This window comes from Prunus dulcis, chromosome 3 (genome assembly GCF_902201215.1).
Source record: "Prunus dulcis chromosome 3, ALMONDv2, whole genome shotgun sequence".
Taxonomy (NCBI): Eukaryota; Viridiplantae; Streptophyta; class Magnoliopsida; order Rosales; family Rosaceae; genus Prunus; species Prunus dulcis.
This window is the reverse complement of record NC_047652.1, coordinates 22,699,335-22,719,466: the sequence shown is the minus strand read 5'-3', so window position 1 is coordinate 22,719,466 and position 20,132 is coordinate 22,699,335. Positions and strand designations below refer to the sequence as shown.

Genomic DNA, 20,132 nt, shown 5'->3' with positions numbered 1-20,132 from the left:
CTGTCTAACCACCATGAATTAGATAAAACTTCAACTGTATTAGATTCATAAATCACAGAGACATTTTCATGCTTACCTTTTCCCTTTTGTTTGTCCAACCAGCGCTTGTATCTTCTGCAATCTCTCTTTAAATGTCCAAATTTCTTGCAGAAGAAACACTTCAAACCTACTGGACCTGTGCCCTTTGTAGACTCATCTTTCTTTTGCTGCTTATCTGTGTTCTTGTTTTTGGTCCATTCCTTTTGTTTAAACTTAGTATCCTGCACAAAACACACTTGATCTTTGCCTTTGTCCTTTCTTATACTTTGTTCTTCCTGCACACATATACCTATCAAATCAGCAACTGACCATATCTCCTTCTGAGCAATATAAGTAGTTTTCAGTTGTCTAAAAATACTAGGTAGAGAGTTAATGGCAAAGTGCACCATCATGGTTTCATCCACATTGACTTTTAGAGCCTTCAACTTGTTTCCTATCTCAACCATGTTCAGAATATGAGTTCTTATGCAGCCTTCTCCATTGTATTTCATATCTGTCAGCTGGCTCATGAGTGTGCCAATTTCAGCTTTCTTGGAGCCTTGGAAGTTTTCTGCAATAGCTTCCATGAATAGCTTAGCACTCTCAGTTTCAATAATACTGCCTCTGACCTCTTCTGAAATAGACCTCCTCATGATCAGAATTGCCATTTTGTTGGCCTTAATCCACTTTGCATATTTAGCCTTAGTCTCAGCAGATGCATCATTCGCAGGTACTGATAGAGCTTCATCAGTAAGAACCATCTCATAATCCAGAAGTCCAAGAGCAATTTCCACATCTTCTCTCCATTTCTTATAATTTGAGCCAGTGAGAGTTCGAATGGAGTTATGATTGACTGTACATGTTTAAAACAAGATAAGCACTTTATATATATAACTTTCCCCAGAACTTTAATCAAACACACTTAATCACATCTTTGGACAGTGATTCAAGCATGCTTATTGACACTGGAAAACGAATAGATATGAATTTCCTGAGCAAAAGATCTTCTACATCTTTAGATAGAAGAAAACCTTTCACTAATCCATATCTATCCATGTCCCATGTCGATCCACCATGATACAAGACACATCAAACCGCTGACATCTTTGGACAGAAAGCCTTTCGACATGTTTTGCATCATGGTGCAAATTCTGATCATAATACTTTGAATACAGTGATCATGCAATGGTTGAGTCGCTTTGGCTCACTCAATCATTACACAAGAACTGTAAGCGATGATCTGTAGAAAACGTCAAGAACATGATAAAGCACATACTTTATACTGTTATCATGTTCATACTTTATAACTTAAAAGCTGTCAGTTATTTTCTCAATTTCCTGCACGAGTTTTGTTAGGTAGAAACATGATATAACTTAAGCTCTGATACCACATGTAAGTTCTTTAAAGCCATAACATGTTTAACACTAACCTGAGTCTGACATGGTGCTGGCGCAGATTGGATGATGCTGGAACAGATTTGCAGCGCAAGGTATAGAAGTTCTTCTCCTGAGAATCCGATCCTTATAGCTATAACTCTGATGGGTGAATTTCTATTTAGCTGTGTTGTGTGTATCGGATCTAGGAGGGAGCCTTCTATATATATGCATCTCTCTAAGTGTCCTGCCCATCAGGAAACACTTAGAGATATCCTTCACGCGATAGAACTAATCTATTCCAATCCTTGTAGAACTAGGAACCTTTTAAGCCTTCATTATCCTTATTAAACACTGAGGTAAAGGCTACCTAATCGAGATAGGTTTGAGTTCCTGATAAACAATAAGTCTTTCAATCCTTTATAGATTAGAAGATCACTTCAGTAGGTTTAAGGGCAATAAACCTTCTTACAGTAGATAGTTAAATTAATCAAGAATTTGCATTTGTATGTATGTTTCTTGTTGTATATTCACAAAACTTAAATTAATCAAGAATTTGCTTCATTTTATATTGTGGAATCCCCAAAATTGCTTGCTTCATTTTATATTGTGGAATCCCCAAAATTGCTTCTTGTAGCGAACAAACAATAGGCTCGTTTGGGACTGTCTTGGATTGGCTTGGCTTGGCATAAATTGGATAAAACTTGTACTGTGTTTGGTGCGTGATTGGACTAGGACTAAATTTTTTGACTTTTTTTTTAATTTAAAAAAAAAAGGCAAGTGGATTTATTTGTTTTGTTTTTTTAACTTTTTTCTTTCATTCTCTGCTGTTTTATCTTCTTCTTCCAACCTGCGACTTCTTCATCTTCTTCTTCTCCCTCCTCTCTCCTTCTCCACTTCTTCTCAATCTATTTGTCTCTCTGCTTCTTAATTGAAAATTTTATGTTCTCTCATTTTTCCTATTTCACTATTTCTCTCTTCACCCTCCTCTCTCTTCAATAGCCACATGCCCAAACCCCACAATCTAAATTTGGGAATTTGCTTCTTTGAGGAGGCTTCTGCCTGGGTGGGTTCTTTGATGATGAATTGCTTGATGGTTAGCTATTGTTTTATAGGTTCTTCCCCAATTTCATAAAAAGAAAAACGATTTGAATTAATTGATTTATTTCCTCCATTTGAGTTTTGTAGCAGACTTAGAGAGAGAGAGAGAGAGAGAGAGAGCAGCTGACATGGATGAGGGTTGGAGGCCATGGCTGTGACGAGGTGTGTGCTTAGGTGGGAGGTGATGGCTGTGACGAGGTGTGTGGTGGGAGTGGGAACTGATGGCAAAGAAAGACGAAGGCGTGGAGAGGGGAGGAAGTCGCGAGTGATGAGGAGGGGATTATTTGTCCTCCCTTCACAAACGGGTCTCAGTAAGCCCAGTTAAGAAGGTGTTTTGGGCCTTGATTAGTAATCTCATTTAAAACTAGAACCGTATAACAACAAACATTGGATAATTTTTTATCCAAGCCAGTCCAAGTTAGGGAGGCGTACCAAACGAGCCCTCAAAGACAAAGGATGACAACATTTTTTAATATTTCTTATAAAAAATACCTTTTTCCTCTAGGTCATATATTCCTATGCTATGCTTGTTTGTGAGTAATTAAGAGTGGTCTGCAAATTCAGGGCTCGTTTGAGGGAGAGAGAGCAGGGAAGCACGGATATGGTGGGTGAACTTGGGATGGTTGAAATGTCACAAGCCTTGGATTTAATTGATGTTTGCTATAAGCAGGTTGGTGGGGATTTTTGGAGTTTTCTTCTAGAGATAAATTAACTAGAGAGAGAGAGAGAGAGAGAGAGAGCAGGGAAGCATGGATATGGTGGGTGGTTGTATGTGGTGGGGTGGCTTACCTTTTGCAGCCATGGTAATGGTGGAGTTCGCAGATGTGGGCATATCAACTATAAGCAAAGCAGCAATGTCCAGAGGAATGAGCACTTATGTTTTTGTTGTGTACTCTAATGCCCTTGCCACCCTCCTCCTCCTTCCTTGTTTCATTTACCAGTAAGGGGCATAGACAGTAATTCTCACACCCTTTCATATCCTTCCTTTGTGCAATTAATTAAGTAAATCTAGTAATTATTTATACCTTCATGTAAAGTAATGAAATTCTTTAATTTACTCTGCAGAAAGAAGCCGGTTTCTCTTACTCTCTCACTCCTTTCTGGGTTCTTCCTCCTTGGCCTAATTGGGTAAAACATTAATTAGCAGCTAATTGTGTCTGTCTAGTGTTTATGCTTGATCTCAGCACCTCAATTATCTCATTTGGCTGAAGAAAAATGCTGTTGCAGGAGTTCGAGTCTGATATTGGCATATAATGGCATCAACTACAGCTCCCCAACAGTCGCATCAGCAATGGGAAATCTTATACCGATTTACACATTTGTGCTGGCAATCATTTTCAGGTAGGTAGGTATGTTAGGCTTTAGACAAGTGATTATATATATATTGCTACCTAATTGCAATTTTCCTTGTAATTTTTTCTGAACTAGGATGGAAAAACTAGACTTAAGGAGATCAAGCAGTCAAGCAAAATTGTTGGGAACTATAGTATCAGTATCTGGGGCATTTGTAGTAATTCTTTACAAGGGCTCAGCAATCTTAAAGTTCAAGGCTTTATCACCATCCAACTTCCCTCCCCACCAGAACTTGATCATCACACAACACACAAAGTGGATCTTTGGAGGTCTTTTCCTTGCATTGTCTTGCCTTTTGGCTGCAATATGGAACATTGTTCAGGTACCTTTTCAGTCATTTAGAGATGGAAATTTCACTTGCAAACTAGCAAACTCCCATATAGCTAGGGAACCCTGACCTTGAGTTTTTCCCTCTCTGTCTGTCAGGCATCCATTGTTAACAACTGTCCATCAAAGGTGACCATAGTATTCTTCTATACCTTCTTTGTGACAATCCAATGCACAATATTTTCACTGATTGTGGAAAGAAATCCAAATTCCTGGACATTAAGGCCCAACATCGAGATGATCGCCATTGTCTGCTCAGTGAGATGAACTATAAATCTTGGATTATGTTGCTATTTCAGTCTCTTTGATGCCATTTTGTTCACGGTGATTATAAATTGATATGTACTGATATAGATATTTTTAGGCTGTATTTGGGAGTGTCTTTCGGATTGGTGTTCATACTTGGTGCTTGCACCAAAAAGGGCCTATCTTTGTAGCCATGTTCAGGCCCTTGGGAGTTGCCATTGCAGCAGTCATGGTGGTCATCTTCCTAGGCGAAGCACTTCACCTTGGCAGGTTTTATTTATATCCAAGTCATTACATTCAACTCAAAATATTCCAGTTTGATTGATATTTACGTCCACGGCAGTGTGATTGGATCTGTCATTGTTGCAATTGGATTCTATGCTATGATGTGGGGACAAATCAAAGAAAAGAGCATTGTGATGAAGAATGAAGTCCACAGCTTGGCATCATCCACCCAACAGACCCCTCTTTTGCAATGCAGAACCTCAGAAAATATATGACAAAGAAACGTGCAAATATTTCATTCATGGATCGGATAAGCAAGAGGAGGAGGAGCTATAATTATAAATGAAATATATCCTTCTCATTAAACTGTATTTTCTTGAATCACTGTGGAGTTCACAATGAAAGATGATCGCCATTATCTGTGCAGTGAGAAGAACTATAAACTTCGTCCTTGAAAATGTTGCTATTTCAGTGTCTCATGTTTACGATTGATACACTGCTCTTGATTGTTCAGGCTATATTTGGGAGTATCTTTCGTGTCGGTGTTCATACGTGATGCTTAGCGTTCGAAAAATGGGCCTACGCGCTAGGCGGCCTGGGCTGATCGGGTCCCTTTTTTTTTTCCTGACTTTAAAGAAAACTTCACGCTGCCTCTCTCCCCTCTCCTCTGAGCCGTCGGCTCCTTCTCTATCTATCTCTCACGAGTCACGACCATAGTCTGAAATATCGATAATATCGAGGAAATATCGAGGATATTTCGGTTTTTTTGAATCACGGATATTTCGGAACATATCCATATACATATCGTATAAATATCGACAATATCGACGATAATATTGGAAAATATCGATGTCGATAATTTCGCTCACATTTCAGCAATATTTTGTCAAAATATCGGTGTAATATCGCTAAAATATCGAAAATATCGATGTGAAGGAAAAAAAAAAGTTTTTTAGAAAAAAAAAGGAAAAAAGGGGAAAAAGGGGAGAAAAAAGCACAAAGGGGATATGAACCCCTCCTATTTTACTCCTCCAACACCTTAAACACCATATCACTTATGTTTTTGTGATAGTATGCTAAAATATTTATATTTATATGGGTGGTATGTTAACAATTACATGCAAAACTATTTTGGGGATTTATCATTTGATGACTACTCTTCACAATATACTTACTCTACACATAGAGATGATGAAGATAGTGAAAAATTTGAACATCGTAGGAACTCTATGTGGTACTAAGTCACTCATGTATCTTACCATGCAATGTATAAAGTGTAAAATATTATAGTAAATCATTATATATAAATGATTACGGTGTATTTAATCTTTTTTCATTAATTATTACATATTTTTTACACTCATAGTGTTTGCCCGCTTACTGTATAATCAACTTAAATTAGTTAAATCCATCATGCAATGCATTTCCTTCTAATTTTTTTGTGATAAACTCATAGATAATTGACTAAATAAACATTCTCCAAAGTTTCAATAAAAATTTCCAAGTTTTTCTTACAATTTCCGTGGTTTTTATTCAATTTTATCGATATCGATAATATCCCGATATTTCCATCGAAATTTCCATATTTTTAGACTACCGATATTTCCGATATCATCGATATTTTAGACCTTGGTCACGACAGACCACCATCACCAGGCCTCCACTCGCGACGACCACCACCAAACTTTTGAAGAGCAGAGTTGTGACATTTTGTCGCAACCAAAAAAAAAAAAAATTATGTGATTGATTTGTTGTGAAATATCAAGAAACTATAAATTCCTTCATACATAGGTGATGTACAGTTGATCACAGATGATGTATGCAGTTCAAATAATAATGGCGTATTGTAATCGGTTTGCGTGCCACTGCGGATGTTGAAGACTTGCAGCTTGCTCTGCCATTATCTTGCAATTTATCTAATAAGAGATGTGAAATGGAAAATGTTAAATTTGGTCGCGAGCAGGTACTGCAGTGGTGGTTTCCCCCTTCTCCCTGTTTTGACACCCAGGTTCGAAACTTCAAGGGGTTTCTTTCCTCTCAATGTAACTAGAAAATGTTAAATTTGAATTTGATGGTTTATGTGATAATTTGATATTTTGGAAAAAATTTGACTCCACCCGAAATGCCAAATATCATATTATTTTATTACATTTTAAAAAACAAATTGGGCACACATTATGCATAAAAATTTGAGTGCTGCTAAACGAACCCTAAAATTAATTGAGTACATCTTATGAGCTAAGTACGCCCTAATATTTAAATCAAAATGTAAAATTAACTAAGTACATCTTATCTAACTATCAAAAATACCCCTTGTACACCCTAATACACTCTGTCACACAACACCAAACGCACAGAGAAATTCGAATGCTGATAAAATTTCATTCACTTGGTGATGGTTCTTAGCATCTTGGGTAATGCTCAATTTGGCACATAAAGATCCAAAATTGCACTTCCCACAAAGACATTCGAATGCAAACCTATCTTTGTTACACATGCATGAAGTTGTTGCTTGCCTATGTTTAGGTCTTCAAGTGCAGTTGACGAGTGAATGACAGTGCCGAATGTGAATTCGTTGGGTCTAATATTCGAAACAAGCATTCTTGAAAAGAGATAAATAGCTTCTTCATGATGGTGCTGCTAAGCAAAGCTGCCTATTATTGTTGTGGCAGATACCACACTCAAGTCAGGCGTTTCGTCAAACAACTGGCATGTATGGAAGAATGCATATGAAGTACCAAGTTGAAGGGTATGCGCATGAACACTCTGGGTTTCACGATCTGACAAATATAAATTTTAATTTTCTTTCAACCTAAACCAAAAAAACCAAAATTAATACCTTTTTTTTTTTTTTTCTAAATTAATATATTAACACATGAGAGCTACAGCCGGCTGAAGTTAGAAAAGGCAAGAAAGATATTAATTCTTCTTGCCTTAAGTTTATTACAATAAAGGTAAGTTAAAATAAATAAATAAAAACTTGGGTTTTTGTTTTTTCAACACACTCCAAGTGAACCGACTTTAACATTGTTTTTAAAACACTACAATCAAAACGATGTCGTTTCGTTACATTAAACCTAAAAAAAAATTCGAAGCGAGTCGTCTTCCTCACAGACAATTTGCAGAGTCGCAAATTTCTTCCGGTTCAGAAGTTTCCAGATCTGGCACGCCTTGCTCCGCCTCGCTGCGCCTGGCCACGCCTTGCAACGCCTTCTTACGACTTCCCAGCGCTAAACGTGTAACTCGCTAAACAGCCGACCACCTCGGGCGTTTTCCTGCCGCCTAGCGCCGACGCGCTCTCCGAAGCGCGCGAAGGCATGCCTTTGAAAACACTGATATCATTACTTATTAATTTCCTTTTTTTAAAATTAACATTTGGCCGTTTCGAAGTTGAGAAAAATGATAATAATGCCTGAAGCATGCCATTTTGCAGAGAAAAGAGAGCAAGTTAAGGCATGATATGTCCATGTTAATGTATGTCATCAACATTTATTTTTTGATGCATTAGTTGGTTCTGTTTGTCTTTGAAAATGACACATTTGTTGTATGTAAACTAATGAACTTGGATTACCTAATATAAAAGGAACTTTAGCAATTGCTTTCTGTAATAATTTCATTATATATATAGATGGTTTGACTTGCTAGTGTATATCTTAATGATCAAATTAAAGTGACAGAGAACAAGTCAGTCCAACTTCTGTTTCTCTCAGCTACTTATTCTTTAGAGGAAAGAGAAAAAGGACAAGGAGTTTTCCGATTTCTGTGACCGTGGAGAGAGTAGGAGATGGTATTGGAATTTCGTGCATGGCGAAGCGCCGTACCGTTTGCTGCCATGGTAATGGTTGAGTGCGCAGAAGTTGGAGTATCAACCATAAGCAAAGTGGCCATGTCAAGAGGGATGAGCCACTTTGTCTTCATTGTCTACTACAATGCCCTTGGTACCCTCATGCTTCTCCCCTATTTCATCTTCCAAAGGTGTTTATGATCTATCCTTTCTTTTAAATATTTTTTTCTCTAACTATTGTTGATTTTATTTGTATTTTGTTATTGGGGGAGTGTTTATTTCAATGTAACGTTTGAAGTTTGATTGTTCCCTTGTGCAGAAACAAACGAGCTCCTTTGAGTTTCAAACTCATTTGCAGATTCTTCCTCCTTGGCCTAATAGGGTAACCTGGACACTTAACACTTATTGCTCTCTCAACACACACAGATCTTAAATTTCTTATTGAACCAATTCATGCAAACATATAAACGATGGAGAAAATTGTAACTGCAGGAGTTCGGGGAAAATTTTGTTTTTTGCTGGTGTCAAAAGCAGCTCACCTACTCTTGCAGCAGCAATGGCAAATCTTACCCCCATATTCACTTTCTTGCTTGCCATAATTTTCAGGTAGTGGGGTGCAGGTTAATTACACAGAGAAAAGATTTTTGATTTTTTGTTTTCCTCACAGAAGTAAAACCATTTTTTCAGTTCATCAATTTTATACTTCTATTCTATTAGGATGGAAAAGCTAGATTTGAGAAAACCAACCAGTCATGCCAAATCCTTGGGCACCATTGTATCAGTGTTAGGGGCATTGATAGTGACCCTCTACAAGGGCCCTGCTCTTTTGAAGCCTTCTTCCTCACCTTCTGGCTTGACTCATCATCAGCCTCGCCTCTCACAACGATCAAACTGGATCTTTGGAGGACTTCTACTTGCAATTCAATGCCTCGTATCTTCGACATGGAACATCGCGCAGGTAAAATAAAGTCGCACAACAACTGATCCTCTTACTTTGGTATCATTTTGACTATGTCTTGTTACTTAATACTTCTTTTTATGAGATGGAATTTTCTTGTGACATGTTATACTTTCAAATTGGTAAATATTGTTCTGAAACTGGCATGAACTTATACTTTCAGGCAGCCGCTGTTAAGGATTACCCTGAGGAAATGACCATAGTCTTCTTCTACACCCTCTTTTTGACATGTCAATGCTCAGTTATCTCCTTAATTGTGGAAAGGAACCCAGATGCATGGAAATTGAAGCCTGGCATTGAGATGATTGCTATTGTGTACGCGGTGAGGAAAACAAAAAAACTTCTTTTTATGTGTTAAACAAAATGTTTATTGATTGAGGAACTAATATGATCTTCGTTTCATCATAGGCATTCTTTGTGAGTGTCTTCCGCATCGGTGTTCATGTCTGGTGCTTGCACAAGAAGGGTCCTGTCTATGTAGCCATGTTTAAGCCCTTAGGAATCGCTATTGCAGTGGCCATGGTGGTTCTTTTCCTTGGCGATGCTCTTTATCTTGGCAGGTATGTGGTAGAAAAACTTCTACCAGAGGGTTATGCAAATAATATGCGTCTCTTTGCATGCAAAAATGCATCTAAACCAATTTACTGAGCCTATAGAGTTCAAGTTTACAGAAAAGCAAGCATCCTGTTTATTGATTTATTTATTTATTGTGCAGTGTGATTGGATCTTTTGTGATTGCGCTTGGATTTTATACCGTGATATGTGCACAAATCAAAGAAAAGAGGATGGCTCTTGACAATGGAGCTCAAATATTGGAACCATCCACCCAGACCACTCCTCTGTTGCAAAGTAGCAGTATCAATCAAGTATGAAGAGGCTAATGTCTGGAAACTGAAGCAGCAAAAGTGAAAGTTATAAGAATGTGCATGTAAATTGCCCATATTAATTATATGTAAAGACAAGATTTTGTTAGCATCAAGCACGAAATTAGGATTCAAAAATGGAGTGGGCTAACTTTTAAGCCGATTTTCGGAAACGCAAAATTCCTTCCAAGAATCTCCTATGAAAATTCCCAAATTACCATGGAATTAGCATTCAATAATTATCATGGAATTAGGTATTATTACCTTCTTCTTTTTTTGTTATGTTAGGTATTATTACTTAAAAATGTTAAAATTCAATATAAAATTTTAAAAAAAAATAAGAAAAACAAAAAGTATATTGGAAGATTTAAATAAGCCAGTTCCGATTTCTTGGACTGATTCAAGAAATTTGTGGTCACTCATCATTGGATGTAAATTTAACTGTCTACTCATTCTTGCACTCCTTCACTTTTTTTGAACTACTAAATTAATATCCAACCAGTGAGTAGGTGACCAAAATCCAAGAGATCAGAATCATAAGTAAAAGACCTTCTCCGCCTTTCTTCTCTGTCGGCAGCTCTCCTTTCCCAAACTCCCACCGGCCCATCGAAACAACCACAGCCACCATTTTCTCTCTCTCTCTCTCTCTCTCTCTCTCTCTCTCTTAACGACACTCATCTGAACCCTACCAATTGCAAATTCGAATGTTCCAAAATCTAACCAAATCGTCATCAAGACGTCAAAATTCCATGGGAAACACTAACCCATAATCAGGATCAACCAGAGAGAGACAGAGTGAGAGAAGCTTGAATTTCGGCTGGGCTTTCTTTGAGCAAACTTATGTTACATAGAGCATGATGTTAATGGTTTGAGATAATCGAGAGAGAGAGAGAGAGAGAGAGATGGCATGGAGGTTAATTCACCAAGATGCTCTGCCTGTCGCAGCCATGCTGACAGTGGAGTGCACCAACGTGGGCTTAAACGTCTTATTCAAGGCAGCCACCTCAAAAGGGCTAAGCTACTATGTCTTCATCGTCTACTCTAATGCAATTGCCACTCTGGTTCTCCTCCCTCTGTTTTTCATCTTTCGCAGGTCATCAATCTCTTAGCAGACCGACTTGTCAAGTTTTGTATATCATCCAACAAATAACGTGTACCAATTAATTAATTTCTTATTTTCCAATCTGATTACAGAACAGGGCTTCCTTCATTCAACCTCTCTCTGCTCTCCAAAGTTTTCCTCCTCGGACTGATTGGGTATTTTGATTCATTTTGTTATTTATACAAAATAAAAAACCTGTTTTTCTTACATATAAATTGCTTATGTTTGATCAAGCAGGTTTTTGGCTGATATTTGTGGATATAAAGGTCTAAATTACAGCTCACCAACTCTATCTTCAGCCATGAGCAACCTCACTCCAGCATTTACCTTCATCCTTGCCGTCTTCTTCAGGTTCCATCTGTCTTTTCGCCCATTTTTATTTTAATTCCTGCACCTATGGACCCTATTTCTATTACAAATATCTTCAACAGGACAGATATTTTATTCTCCGGAGTAAAATTTTCAAAGATGGGTCCTTTTGATTTCTTGTGAGCTAATAATATGATTGGGTGGTTATGTTATATATGATGGTGATGTCTAAATGACATTACTAGCGGGCTTTTTTTATATAAATATTTTAGGATGGAAAAGCTAGCCTTGAGAAGCTCTAGCACTCAAGCCAAAATCATGGGCACTTTGGTATCAATATCAGGTGCACTGGTAGTGGTTCTTTACAAGGGCCCTACAATTTTATCCACTGCATCTACAGTTTTATCCCCTCCGTCTGCAGTTTTAGGCACATCAGAAAAAAATTGGGTTGTTGGAGGGCTACTACTTGCTGTTCAGTACCTTCTGTCCTCAACCTGGTATATCCTTCAGGTACACATATTTCCCACAAGCCCATTGCATAATTTCTTCTTCTTTTTTCGAAGAAAGAGTTCTAATTCTCAAAAGGTGTAGAATATAGGTGTTTAGAAAACGGTTGTCTGAATGGTTTTGATCATTCTGTTATAGACCCATGTCATGAAGACGTACCCGGCAGAGATAGTTTTGGTCTTCTTATTCAACTTGTGTGGGACAATTATATCGGCTCCAGTATGTTTAATTGCAGAAACAAACTTGAGTGCCTGGAGACTAAGGCCTGGCATAGCATTGGTCGCCATTATATGCTCGGTAAGAAAGTAAAAAACTATGAAATCAATAGAGCATGTGCTGCTGCCGGTGATTTATAATTATCAAGATGTCTCTGTTTCTACAGGGATGCCTTGGCTCATCTTTCAGCTCCCTTGTGCACACATGGGGCCTGCACTTGAAGGGGCCTGTGTTTATATCAATCTTCAAGCCATTGTCAATTGCCATTGCTGCTGCTTTCAGTGTCATATTCCTTGGTGATGCCCTCTCTCTTGGGAGGTCTCTCTCTCTCTCTCCCCCCTCTCTCCTTGATTAATCAACTTCAAGAAGAAAGAAGCAACCAGGCTTTGCTGCTTCTATGTGTCCTGTGTTTATTGTGTTGCTTATTTTGCAGTGTTGTTGGAGCTATAATACTTTCCATGGGCTTTTATGCTGTGATATGGGGTAAAGCAAAGGAAGACGAGATGAGTGAAGACTGCCGCTTTGAAAGCTCGAGAGCCTTACCTATTGCTATTGGGAAAACCCCTTTGTTGGACAGCCCCAAAGTTGAAAATATGTAAAAGAAAATTGTGTACAGTGTACAGAGATGAATACAACTACCAAAATACATATGAGTTTACTTTTTCTGGTAGCGTTTGACTCAGCCACATCTACCAAAATACATCGACTCATAAATAAGCTTAACGAGCCAATATAAATATACGGGTTCCCTCGCTGATTGCAGACCAATTTATCCTGCAAAAATGAAATGACATTTTTTGTATCTGGTAATCAGAGAAAGCACCAAGACCTTTAAAAAAAAAAAATGGAAATATCACAAAAGTTCAAAGCAGCACGCTACTCGCCATATTCTCCATTTTGAAACTATGAAATGATGCACCATGCATTATTGAAAATTGACATCCTAAATTATTATACAGTAGATGCCATTCATACTAGATGCCTTTCACACTAGTCATCTAACTTTGCTTGCATTATAATTTAGGATAAAAATTACTTTTGGTCCTTATAGTTTGGCACTTCAACCACTTTTGATCTTATAGTTTTAATTTCGTCAATTTTGACCATGTAGTTTCGAATTTGTAGTAATTCAAGGACAAGTTAGTATTCCTATCAATTCCTTTGACGGTGCAAGGAGCAATTTCGTCAACCCAAAATTCTTGAGCATGAAAGCTCGTCTTGAAATTGGTCATTTGGGTTTAGGGTTGTTCAAAAATTGGGATCAGTGGTTGAATTTCGAGCCCTAATATGAAATGAGGAGAATTTCAGACAAGCTTTTACGCTCAAGAGTTTTGACGAAATTGAAACTATAAGATTAAAAGTTGTTGAAGTATCAAACTATAGAGACCAAAAGTAACTTTTGACCTATAATTTATGTGAACTCCAATAATAATAGTATAATAATAAATATTATTTTGGCAATCTTCTACAGTTCTACGCAATATGCTATTATTTGCCCCCACCTAGCTAGTGGTGTGACCAAAGAGCCGTGCCACTTAGGTTTTTGTTTGAAAAAAAAATATATATATTTAGTTAGGAAAAAGAGAACCTTAACGGGCCAATAATCATACCACATTTCATATCGTTGTCGAACCGTCACTCTCCCTCTTGTCTTTATTTCGTCCATAAGAAGAAGGATGTTACTTTGTGATCTCAGAGACCCATTTGTTTAACTTTACCATCTCTGTTTCTAATAAGTGGAGTGTGCAAGAGAGAGAGAGAGAGAGAGAGAGAGAGAGAGAGAGCAGAGATGGCAGGGAGGTCTTGTTACACGGATGCCTTGCCATTCATGGCCATGGTGACTATGGAGTGCACGAACGTGGGTTTAAACACTCTCTTCAAAGCAGCCACTTTGAGAGGAATGAGCTACCATGTCTTTGTTGTCTATTCTTACTCTGTAGCTGCTCTTTTTCTCCTTCCAGCACCCTTCATCTCTAACAGGTCTCTCTCCCTCTCTCTCTGAAATCTCATACATATTCATCAAAGTTCATTACTTTAACAAAACAATTGATCAAAAATTAACAAAGTCTTCATCTTTTGTAACATACATGTCTGATTTCTTAATCTGCAGATCAAGGGTGCTTCCTCCCCTCAACTTCTCCATAATGTCTAAAGTTCTTCTTCTTGGGCTTATAGGGTACAATCATACATATATCTTCATTTTCAATAATAATAATTAATTAATTTAATGATTTGATACTAAATTGGGCTTCTTGGACTGCATATGGGCAGGAGTTCATCTCAGATCATGGGGTACACAGGCATCAATTTCAGCTCTCCAACTCTTGCTTCAGCCATCAGCAACCTTGTACCTGCTTTTACTTTCATTCTTGCCATCATTTTCAGGTTCTTTCCCTCTTTCATGATCATCCACACTTACCATAATGCCCTCAAATGATAAAAATCCAGTGGCCTAAATAGCGGTGTTGCTTTCTGAAAAGGGGTCAAGAGACCAGAGAAATTAATCAGTTACTTTTGAATTAGGACAAGAGAAAGAGAGGTGGGTGGGTGTGTGTGTGTCCCCACCTGTGGGCTCTCTTGTACTTTCACTCCTCTGTTGTCTTGCTATGACTACGAGTGGCGGTGGGCCCAGACTCAACATGAGATAAATAAATAACTGTTGCTGCCCTTCTAGCTTGTTGTTATGGTAAAAAAGCAAAAACTAACTTTGATTATTCTCTCTATTGTTTACCCACCGGAAAAAAGGATGGAAAGTGCAGCTTTGAGAAGCAGAAGCAGTCAAGCCAAAATCTTGGGTACAATAGTTTCACTTGCAGGTGCATTTGTGGTAACTCTCTATAAGGGCCCACCAATTGTGTTTCCTCATCAATCACCGTCAATTTCACTTCACCAACCTCTTCTAAACGCAACAACACCAACAAACTCAAACTGGGTCCTTGGTGGCCTTCTGCTAACAGCTGAATATATATTGGTACCACTGTGGTACATTGTTCAGGTAAATTATGCAATTCTTCAGCTGTTTTTGTATCTTCTTTTTTGTCTGAATATTGTAAGCCTTATTTCCAAAGTGATAAAACCTTTTACAGGCACAAATTATGAAAGAGTACCCGAACGAATTAACTGTAATTTTTTTCTACAATGTATGCGTGGGCGTCGTAGCTGGCGTTGTTGCTCTGATTACAGAACCAAATTCCAGTGCTTGGAAGTTGAGACCAAATGTTGCATTGGTCTCCATTTTGTGCTCAGTAAGAAATTAACAGACTATACTGAGCAATAGTTTATGTTGTATTATTGCATATAAACAGCGCCTATCTAAATATTGCTGCTGCTTTTTTTTTCTCTCTCTTTGTTTAGGGGTTATTTGGGTCATTTTTGAACAATACTGTGCACACATGGGCCTTGCGCTTGAAGGGACCTGTCTATGTGACAATGTTCAAGCCTTTGTCAATGGCCATTGCTGTTGCCATGGGTGTCATCTTCCTTGGTGACACTCTTCATCTTGGAAGGTTTGATAACATAACTAATCTCTTCCCTTAATTTTATGCTTTGGCTTCTCTCCGTGATTGACTGGAGATAGCAAAACAGTGCTATTCCTGTGACATGCAAGTCCTTCTCCTCGATCTGTCACTCTTTAAAGTTTCTGCATTTTGCAGCCTAGTTGGAGCAACAATAATATCGATCGGGTTTTATACGGTGCTGTGGGGAAAAGCAAAGGAAGAGGCTGTTGAAGATTCTGTAGCTGATAGCCTGGAAGCCCCATCTGCCCACAAGGCCCCATTATTGCAAAAGTATACTAAAAACGACAAGATGTAGTAGATCGAACATTTGCACACGTAAATAGGTCTGAAAGTTCAACGCCTATTTGCTTACTACAACTGTTGAATATGATTAGTTCTGGTTGGAGAACATCATGCATTGCAGATTTGTAAATCCCCATGCGGCAAAAGCCCACCTTCTCAACAGATAATATATCTAAGAACCAAAAACTTAAAGCCTCAATCTGTGTTGAAGAATGACACAAAAGAGGACTTGATCCCTTGAACTTCACGAGCCCTTGGGAATTTTATGGGTTTTTCCTAAAGGATGTTGAAATAAGGTTTTGGGAGATTGAGTTCTTGCAAGCAGAACCCTAATGCAGTGTTGGAAATTGTGAATTATCTTCAAAAAAATCTGTTTAACACATGTAATTAAGTGTATTTCGCATTGCTCTGTTCTGCGGGTTGTTCCCGGCATGTAACTCAAATGTTTGTTCTGTAATGGATGCATGACACTCTTGAGGGGTAATGAGATTTGAGACTTACCCCATTGTCATAGGGTGGACTTAACACTTAGCTAGAAATCCAATTCTACAAGGTCATCCAAGACCCTGAAACTTGAGGCCATAAAACTTGCATCAAATTGATTTCATATGAAGAAAATGTTTTTACAATCCCAAACTAGGTTCTTGCACAAGTGACATTATTTCCTTTTGCCCTTACTATCACATAATCTATGACTAAAAAAAAAATTAAAAGCTTATCCCATAATGACGACTCTGAAATTTGGTTGGGACAAGTGTTATACTTGGTTTCCTGTAAGAGCATTCTAGAATTCATCTATGTCGCTGGCTAAAGGAGAAGAGGTCTTCTGTACTTCCTCTTAAAAAATATCTTTAGTCTCTTGTACTTCCTCTAAAATCGTATCTCTAGTCTTAGGGTCATCAAGTGTCGACTGTACTTCCTCTAAAGCATTCTCTTTAGTCATAAGATCATCAGACATGGCCGAAGATATGCAATGTGTCGTGAGGATATCCAGTGTTGCTGCCCTGGCAGTATTCGTCTGTAGAACAACCATCTGCGCAGGAAGTATGCAATTCAGCCATCAAAAGAAAATTGCAGAGCATGCATGCATAATCCATGCATATGTGTGCATGAGAGAAAGAAACAATGAAAGAACCTGATTGTATTCCAAACCAAACTTTAGGTACTCGTCATCACAATTCTCAACCATGCTGGCCAAGCTCTTCAGATCCTTCACAGGCATACCATTGAAAGTAAGAACCTGCACAGATAGCAGAATAATTTTCACAAGTTCATTGAATCTTATTTCACCAATTTTTCCTCACATCATTTGTTGCATCTCATAAAGAAAGGGAAAAGAAAAGCTTAGTTCCTGACCTGATTGTTAACGATGTCCTCATATCCAATGTTAATGTCAGCAACAAGTACCTAGCACAATTTTGAACAATGTAAGACATAAAAGAAGGGTAATAAGAACTTATACTAATACAGAAAAACATGGAAAGATAGAATGAAAGAGAGAAACCTGAGAAACTACAACAAGCTGTTCATCAATAGACTGTGCCATTGCATGTAAATGCTTGTCCAACAGTTTGATTGGAACGTCAAATAGATTTCCAAACTGGAAATGAGTGAAAACCCCGAGGTTAGTATTTATTAACATTGTACTGAAATCTAATATATTTATTTTATAATTATACAAAGACAGCAGAAACTAATAGGCATAGATATCAGTCATAGAGAGACAGAGAGACAGAGAGAGACAGAGAGACAGAGAGACAGAGAGAGACAGAGAGACAGAGACAGAGAGACAGAGAGAGACAGAGACAGAGAGACAGACAGAGAGAGACAGAGAGCATTGAAAGAAAGGGCACACCTCAGAACGCAGATATGGAAGAGAAACAGCTGTGAAAACAAATCCAGCAATGATATAATAGGAAGGGCGTTTTCCCTCAATGTGTGAGGGGATGAGTTCCTTGTGTTTTGCAAGTTTAATGTTGAATTCAAGTGTCCCTGAATTACGAAGAACTTTTACTACAGCATTGTCACCAATGTATTTTTGAGAGACAAGGTAACTGAAACCTATGCGCTCTCCATGCCTGAATGGAACTAGAAAATTGATACAAAAAATGGTGTGAACACTTAATATAAAGAAGCTTCTGGTATTTAGACATATACTGTTATAAAAAAATTTATAATAACAGTAATAACAAGTATGTGTTCTTTGAAAGAATGCTATAAATTACGGTCCAAATACCATATGTCACACTTCATTTGTGAATGTTCAAATGCCACTTCTATAAAGAATGCAACATACCAACACGCACATGAACGCAAAAGTGACTTGAAAAGGGAACAGAAATCTTTCAAAAATCATAAAAGGTTTACCTGTGCCATCATTAGCAATGTTAACCCCATCAAAGCTAAGAATAACATCAGATGGCTTCAGCAGTTGAGATTCTGGAGATGTAGGTTCTATTCTTCTAATACGCACACCCTTTTGATCAGGTCCCATCCCCATTGACATGCGAAGATCAGGATTTTCCATCTTTTGCCACTCGATTCCAAGAATTGGGAAGCCTGTATATGCGCCATTCTTCTCATAATCCTCAATGAAGTGCATAATAACCGGTATGGGTATGACATAGCCTATATTTTCCGCATCTTCATGTTTAAGGGACTGAAATGCAATGCCCACGCATTTTCCCTTATCATTAAAGGCAGGTCCACCAGAGTTTCCAGAGTTGATTGCAGCATCTATCTACAAAAAAGCATCTCAAGGAGAAAGGATCCACGAAAACACGGTAAGACTCAAAATCAAGTGGTTTGTAGTTTCATGGTAAGATACTAAAAGGCAAATAATATATCCCACCTGCATTCCCAGAAGCTCAGTGGAGCCGTGAACATAAGACAGTATCTCCATGCGTGACACAACACCACTAGTCACAGAGATTGTGTCACCCCCAATTGGGTACCCAACAACAGTCACAGCATCTTGGAGTGCAGGCAAACACCCAAACTTCACAGGTGAAATCCCTTCCCAGAACTCATCATCACTCACAGTAAGCATCGCTGAACCATCACCAATAAATGGAAAAACAAAAACCAAAAAAGCAACAAACTTTAACATAATTCATGAATTTTACAACGAACCAATAAAAACCCAAATGTTAACAGCAAATAAAAGAAGCGAAATTAATAATAAAATTAAAAATGTTGCATACCAATATCACACTCGGTTCCAATGGCTAGGACAGTGGCCAAGTACTTGGTATCAGAGCCGCGTTTCTTGAGCTTAACCTGAGTATGATGATCCACAGAATGCGCATTAGTCAAAACCCTTCTGCCCCCTATCACAAACCCACTACTGCTGGAACTGTACTGCTTCTTCCTCTGCCAAGGCAACGAGAAATTAGGTGCCGTGTGCACACAAAACACCTTCACCACGGCGTCCATGGACGGGACCACTCTCGGAGCGCTCTCCCACCTCGGCACCTCCGGTAGTGGCTGCGAAACGACAGCCAAAGCGTGCCTACAGTCGCCGTTTTGGTCCACAAGTCTGGGAGCCGCTATATTATTGGGCTCGGTTGAAGAGACGGAAACGGCGTCGTTAATAGTGGCTGCGCTGGTGGGATTGATGTATTGGAGATACATGGTGGTGGTGCGTATTTGGTATTGGTACAATTGTAAGAAATGTGGGTTTTTGAGTTTTGGATTTCTTTTTTCTCTTTTTATAATAATTAAGGCATAGAAAAGGGGTCGTTGAGTCAGTCGTCATAAAAAAATAGGAAAACTGGATTTTCAGACCGACCGGAGACTCATACAGAGTCAAAGGTGGCTTCCTGGAACCTGCGCGGTAACTAACTAACCAGAGGTTGAGGAGTAGAAGACAAGAAATGACGGGACGGGAACTTTTTAGCTAGCGTTCACACTTCACATGGTGATGATAGAGTTCAGACTTGGGCCTTTG

At 38.4% G+C, this 20,132-nt stretch overlaps 6 protein-coding genes across 12 annotated transcripts; 4 read left to right on the top strand and 2 right to left on the bottom strand.

Annotated features, from left to right (window-relative positions):
• Positions 1–4: 4 nt before the first annotated feature.
• On the bottom strand, positions 5–1,556 carry LOC117622009. The gene is made up of 4 exons (XM_034352518.1): positions 1,449–1,556; positions 426–871; positions 171–314; positions 5–34 (listed from the first exon to the last, which is right to left on the bottom strand). Exons 1-4 carry the CDS (start codon positions 1,459–1,461, stop codon positions 5–7), a joined length of 633 nt encoding a protein of 210 aa, XP_034208409.1. The 5' UTR covers positions 1,462–1,556.
• Positions 1,557–2,283: 727 nt separating this feature from the next.
• Positions 2,284–5,240, top strand: LOC117623204 (WAT1-related protein At5g40240-like). 3 transcript variants are annotated; one of them, XR_004585093.1, is made up of 8 exons: positions 2,284–3,433; positions 3,559–3,621; positions 3,721–3,834; positions 3,922–4,168; positions 4,273–4,431; positions 4,538–4,689; positions 4,763–5,070; positions 5,159–5,240. XR_004585093.1 is itself a non-coding variant. In XM_034354092.1 (7 exons), exons 1-7 carry the CDS (start codon positions 3,243–3,245, stop codon positions 4,917–4,919), a joined length of 1,083 nt encoding a protein of 360 aa, XP_034209983.1. In that variant the 5' UTR covers positions 2,284–3,242; the 3' UTR covers positions 4,920–5,174. The 3 variants fall into 3 exon arrangements, 2 of the variants coding, with proteins under 2 accessions (XP_034209983.1, XP_034209984.1); XM_034354092.1 differs by having other exon boundaries at positions 4,763–5,174; XM_034354093.1 differs by having other exon boundaries at positions 3,333–3,449; positions 4,763–5,174.
• A 2,475-nt stretch (positions 5,241–7,715) lies between these two features.
• Positions 7,716–10,422, top strand: LOC117622130 (WAT1-related protein At5g40240-like). Of its 4 annotated transcripts, none has more exons than XM_034352686.1 (8): positions 7,716–7,959; positions 8,355–8,619; positions 8,748–8,810; positions 8,921–9,034; positions 9,146–9,386; positions 9,550–9,708; positions 9,795–9,946; positions 10,102–10,422. In XM_034352686.1, exons 2-8 carry the CDS (start codon positions 8,429–8,431, stop codon positions 10,256–10,258), a joined length of 1,077 nt encoding a protein of 358 aa, XP_034208577.1. In that variant the 5' UTR covers positions 7,716–7,959; positions 8,355–8,428; the 3' UTR covers positions 10,259–10,422. The 4 variants fall into 4 exon arrangements, with proteins under 4 accessions (XP_034208577.1, XP_034208576.1, XP_034208575.1 ...); XM_034352685.1 differs by having other exon boundaries at positions 7,716–8,118; XM_034352684.1 differs by having other exon boundaries at positions 7,716–8,118; positions 8,322–8,619.
• Positions 10,423–10,755: 333 nt separating this feature from the next.
• On the top strand, positions 10,756–13,053 carry LOC117622824 (WAT1-related protein At5g40230-like). The gene is made up of 7 exons (XM_034353603.1): positions 10,756–11,342; positions 11,444–11,506; positions 11,589–11,702; positions 11,933–12,170; positions 12,306–12,464; positions 12,550–12,701; positions 12,817–13,053. Exons 1-7 carry the CDS (start codon positions 11,152–11,154, stop codon positions 12,980–12,982), a joined length of 1,083 nt encoding a protein of 360 aa, XP_034209494.1. The 5' UTR covers positions 10,756–11,151; the 3' UTR covers positions 12,983–13,053.
• Positions 13,054–13,992: 939 nt separating this feature from the next.
• LOC117622823 (WAT1-related protein At3g28050-like) lies at positions 13,993–16,626 on the top strand. The gene is made up of 7 exons (XM_034353602.1): positions 13,993–14,363; positions 14,494–14,559; positions 14,655–14,768; positions 15,129–15,378; positions 15,470–15,628; positions 15,738–15,889; positions 16,037–16,626. The coding sequence occupies exons 1-7, from the start codon at positions 14,173–14,175 to the stop codon at positions 16,194–16,196; spliced, it is 1,092 nt and encodes a 363-aa protein (XP_034209493.1). The 5' UTR covers positions 13,993–14,172; the 3' UTR covers positions 16,197–16,626.
• Positions 16,627–16,756: 130 nt separating this feature from the next.
• Positions 16,757–20,119, bottom strand: LOC117622822 (protease Do-like 9). 2 transcript variants are annotated; one of them, XM_034353600.1, is made up of 8 exons: positions 19,387–20,119; positions 19,035–19,234; positions 18,551–18,923; positions 18,039–18,271; positions 17,688–17,783; positions 17,540–17,590; positions 17,319–17,423; positions 16,757–17,216 (listed from the first exon to the last, which is right to left on the bottom strand). In XM_034353600.1, the coding sequence occupies exons 1-8, from the start codon at positions 19,814–19,816 to the stop codon at positions 17,022–17,024; spliced, it is 1,683 nt and encodes a 560-aa protein (XP_034209491.1). In that variant the 5' UTR covers positions 19,817–20,119; the 3' UTR covers positions 16,757–17,021. The 2 variants fall into 2 exon arrangements, with proteins under 2 accessions (XP_034209491.1, XP_034209492.1); XM_034353601.1 differs by having other exon boundaries at positions 18,039–18,175; positions 19,387–20,048.
• Positions 20,120–20,132: the final 13 nt, after the last annotated feature.

Excerpts from the sequence above, each read along its gene's own strand:
- LOC117622009 (XM_034352518.1), bottom strand. Across the intron at positions 315-425 it reads ATGTGGATGAAACCATGATG|GAAGAACAAAGTATAAGAAA; the intron begins GTGCACTTTGCC and ends ATATGTGTGCAG. Across the intron at positions 35-170 it reads CTACAAAGGGCACAGGTCCA|TTGAAGTTTTATCTAATTCA; the intron begins GTAGGTTTGAAG and ends AATCTAATACAG.
- LOC117622822 (XM_034353600.1), bottom strand. The coding sequence starts at position 19,816 with ATGTATCTCCAATACATCAATCCCACCAGCGCAGCCACTATTAACGAC. Across the intron at positions 17,784-18,038 it reads TTCCATATCTGCGTTCTGAG|TTTGGAAATCTATTTGACGT; the intron begins GTGTGCCCTTTC and ends ACTCATTTCCAG. Across the intron at positions 17,217-17,318 it reads TTGGTTTGGAATACAATCAG|ATGGTTGTTCTACAGACGAA; the intron begins GTTCTTTCATTG and ends CTTCCTGCGCAG.
- LOC117622130 (XM_034352686.1), top strand. The coding sequence starts at position 8,429 with ATGGTATTGGAATTTCGTGCATGGCGAAGCGCCGTACCGTTTGCTGCC. Across the intron at positions 8,811-8,920 it reads TTCCTCCTTGGCCTAATAGG|GAGTTCGGGGAAAATTTTGT; the intron begins GTAACCTGGACA and ends TTGTAACTGCAG. Across the intron at positions 9,947-10,101 it reads GATGCTCTTTATCTTGGCAG|TGTGATTGGATCTTTTGTGA; the intron begins GTATGTGGTAGA and ends TTTATTGTGCAG.
- LOC117622824 (XM_034353603.1), top strand. The coding sequence starts at position 11,152 with ATGGCATGGAGGTTAATTCACCAAGATGCTCTGCCTGTCGCAGCCATG. Across the intron at positions 11,703-11,932 it reads ATCCTTGCCGTCTTCTTCAG|GATGGAAAAGCTAGCCTTGA; the intron begins GTTCCATCTGTC and ends TAAATATTTTAG. Across the intron at positions 12,702-12,816 it reads GATGCCCTCTCTCTTGGGAG|TGTTGTTGGAGCTATAATAC; the intron begins GTCTCTCTCTCT and ends CTTATTTTGCAG.
- LOC117622823 (XM_034353602.1), top strand. The coding sequence starts at position 14,173 with ATGGCAGGGAGGTCTTGTTACACGGATGCCTTGCCATTCATGGCCATG. Across the intron at positions 14,364-14,493 it reads GCACCCTTCATCTCTAACAG|ATCAAGGGTGCTTCCTCCCC; the intron begins GTCTCTCTCCCT and ends CTTAATCTGCAG. Across the intron at positions 14,560-14,654 it reads CTTCTTCTTGGGCTTATAGG|GAGTTCATCTCAGATCATGG; the intron begins GTACAATCATAC and ends GCATATGGGCAG.
- LOC117623204 (XM_034354092.1), top strand. The coding sequence starts at position 3,243 with ATGGATATGGTGGGTGGTTGTATGTGGTGGGGTGGCTTACCTTTTGCA. Across the intron at positions 3,835-3,921 it reads GTGCTGGCAATCATTTTCAG|GATGGAAAAACTAGACTTAA; the intron begins GTAGGTAGGTAT and ends TTTCTGAACTAG. Across the intron at positions 4,169-4,272 it reads CAATATGGAACATTGTTCAG|GCATCCATTGTTAACAACTG; the intron begins GTACCTTTTCAG and ends TCTGTCTGTCAG.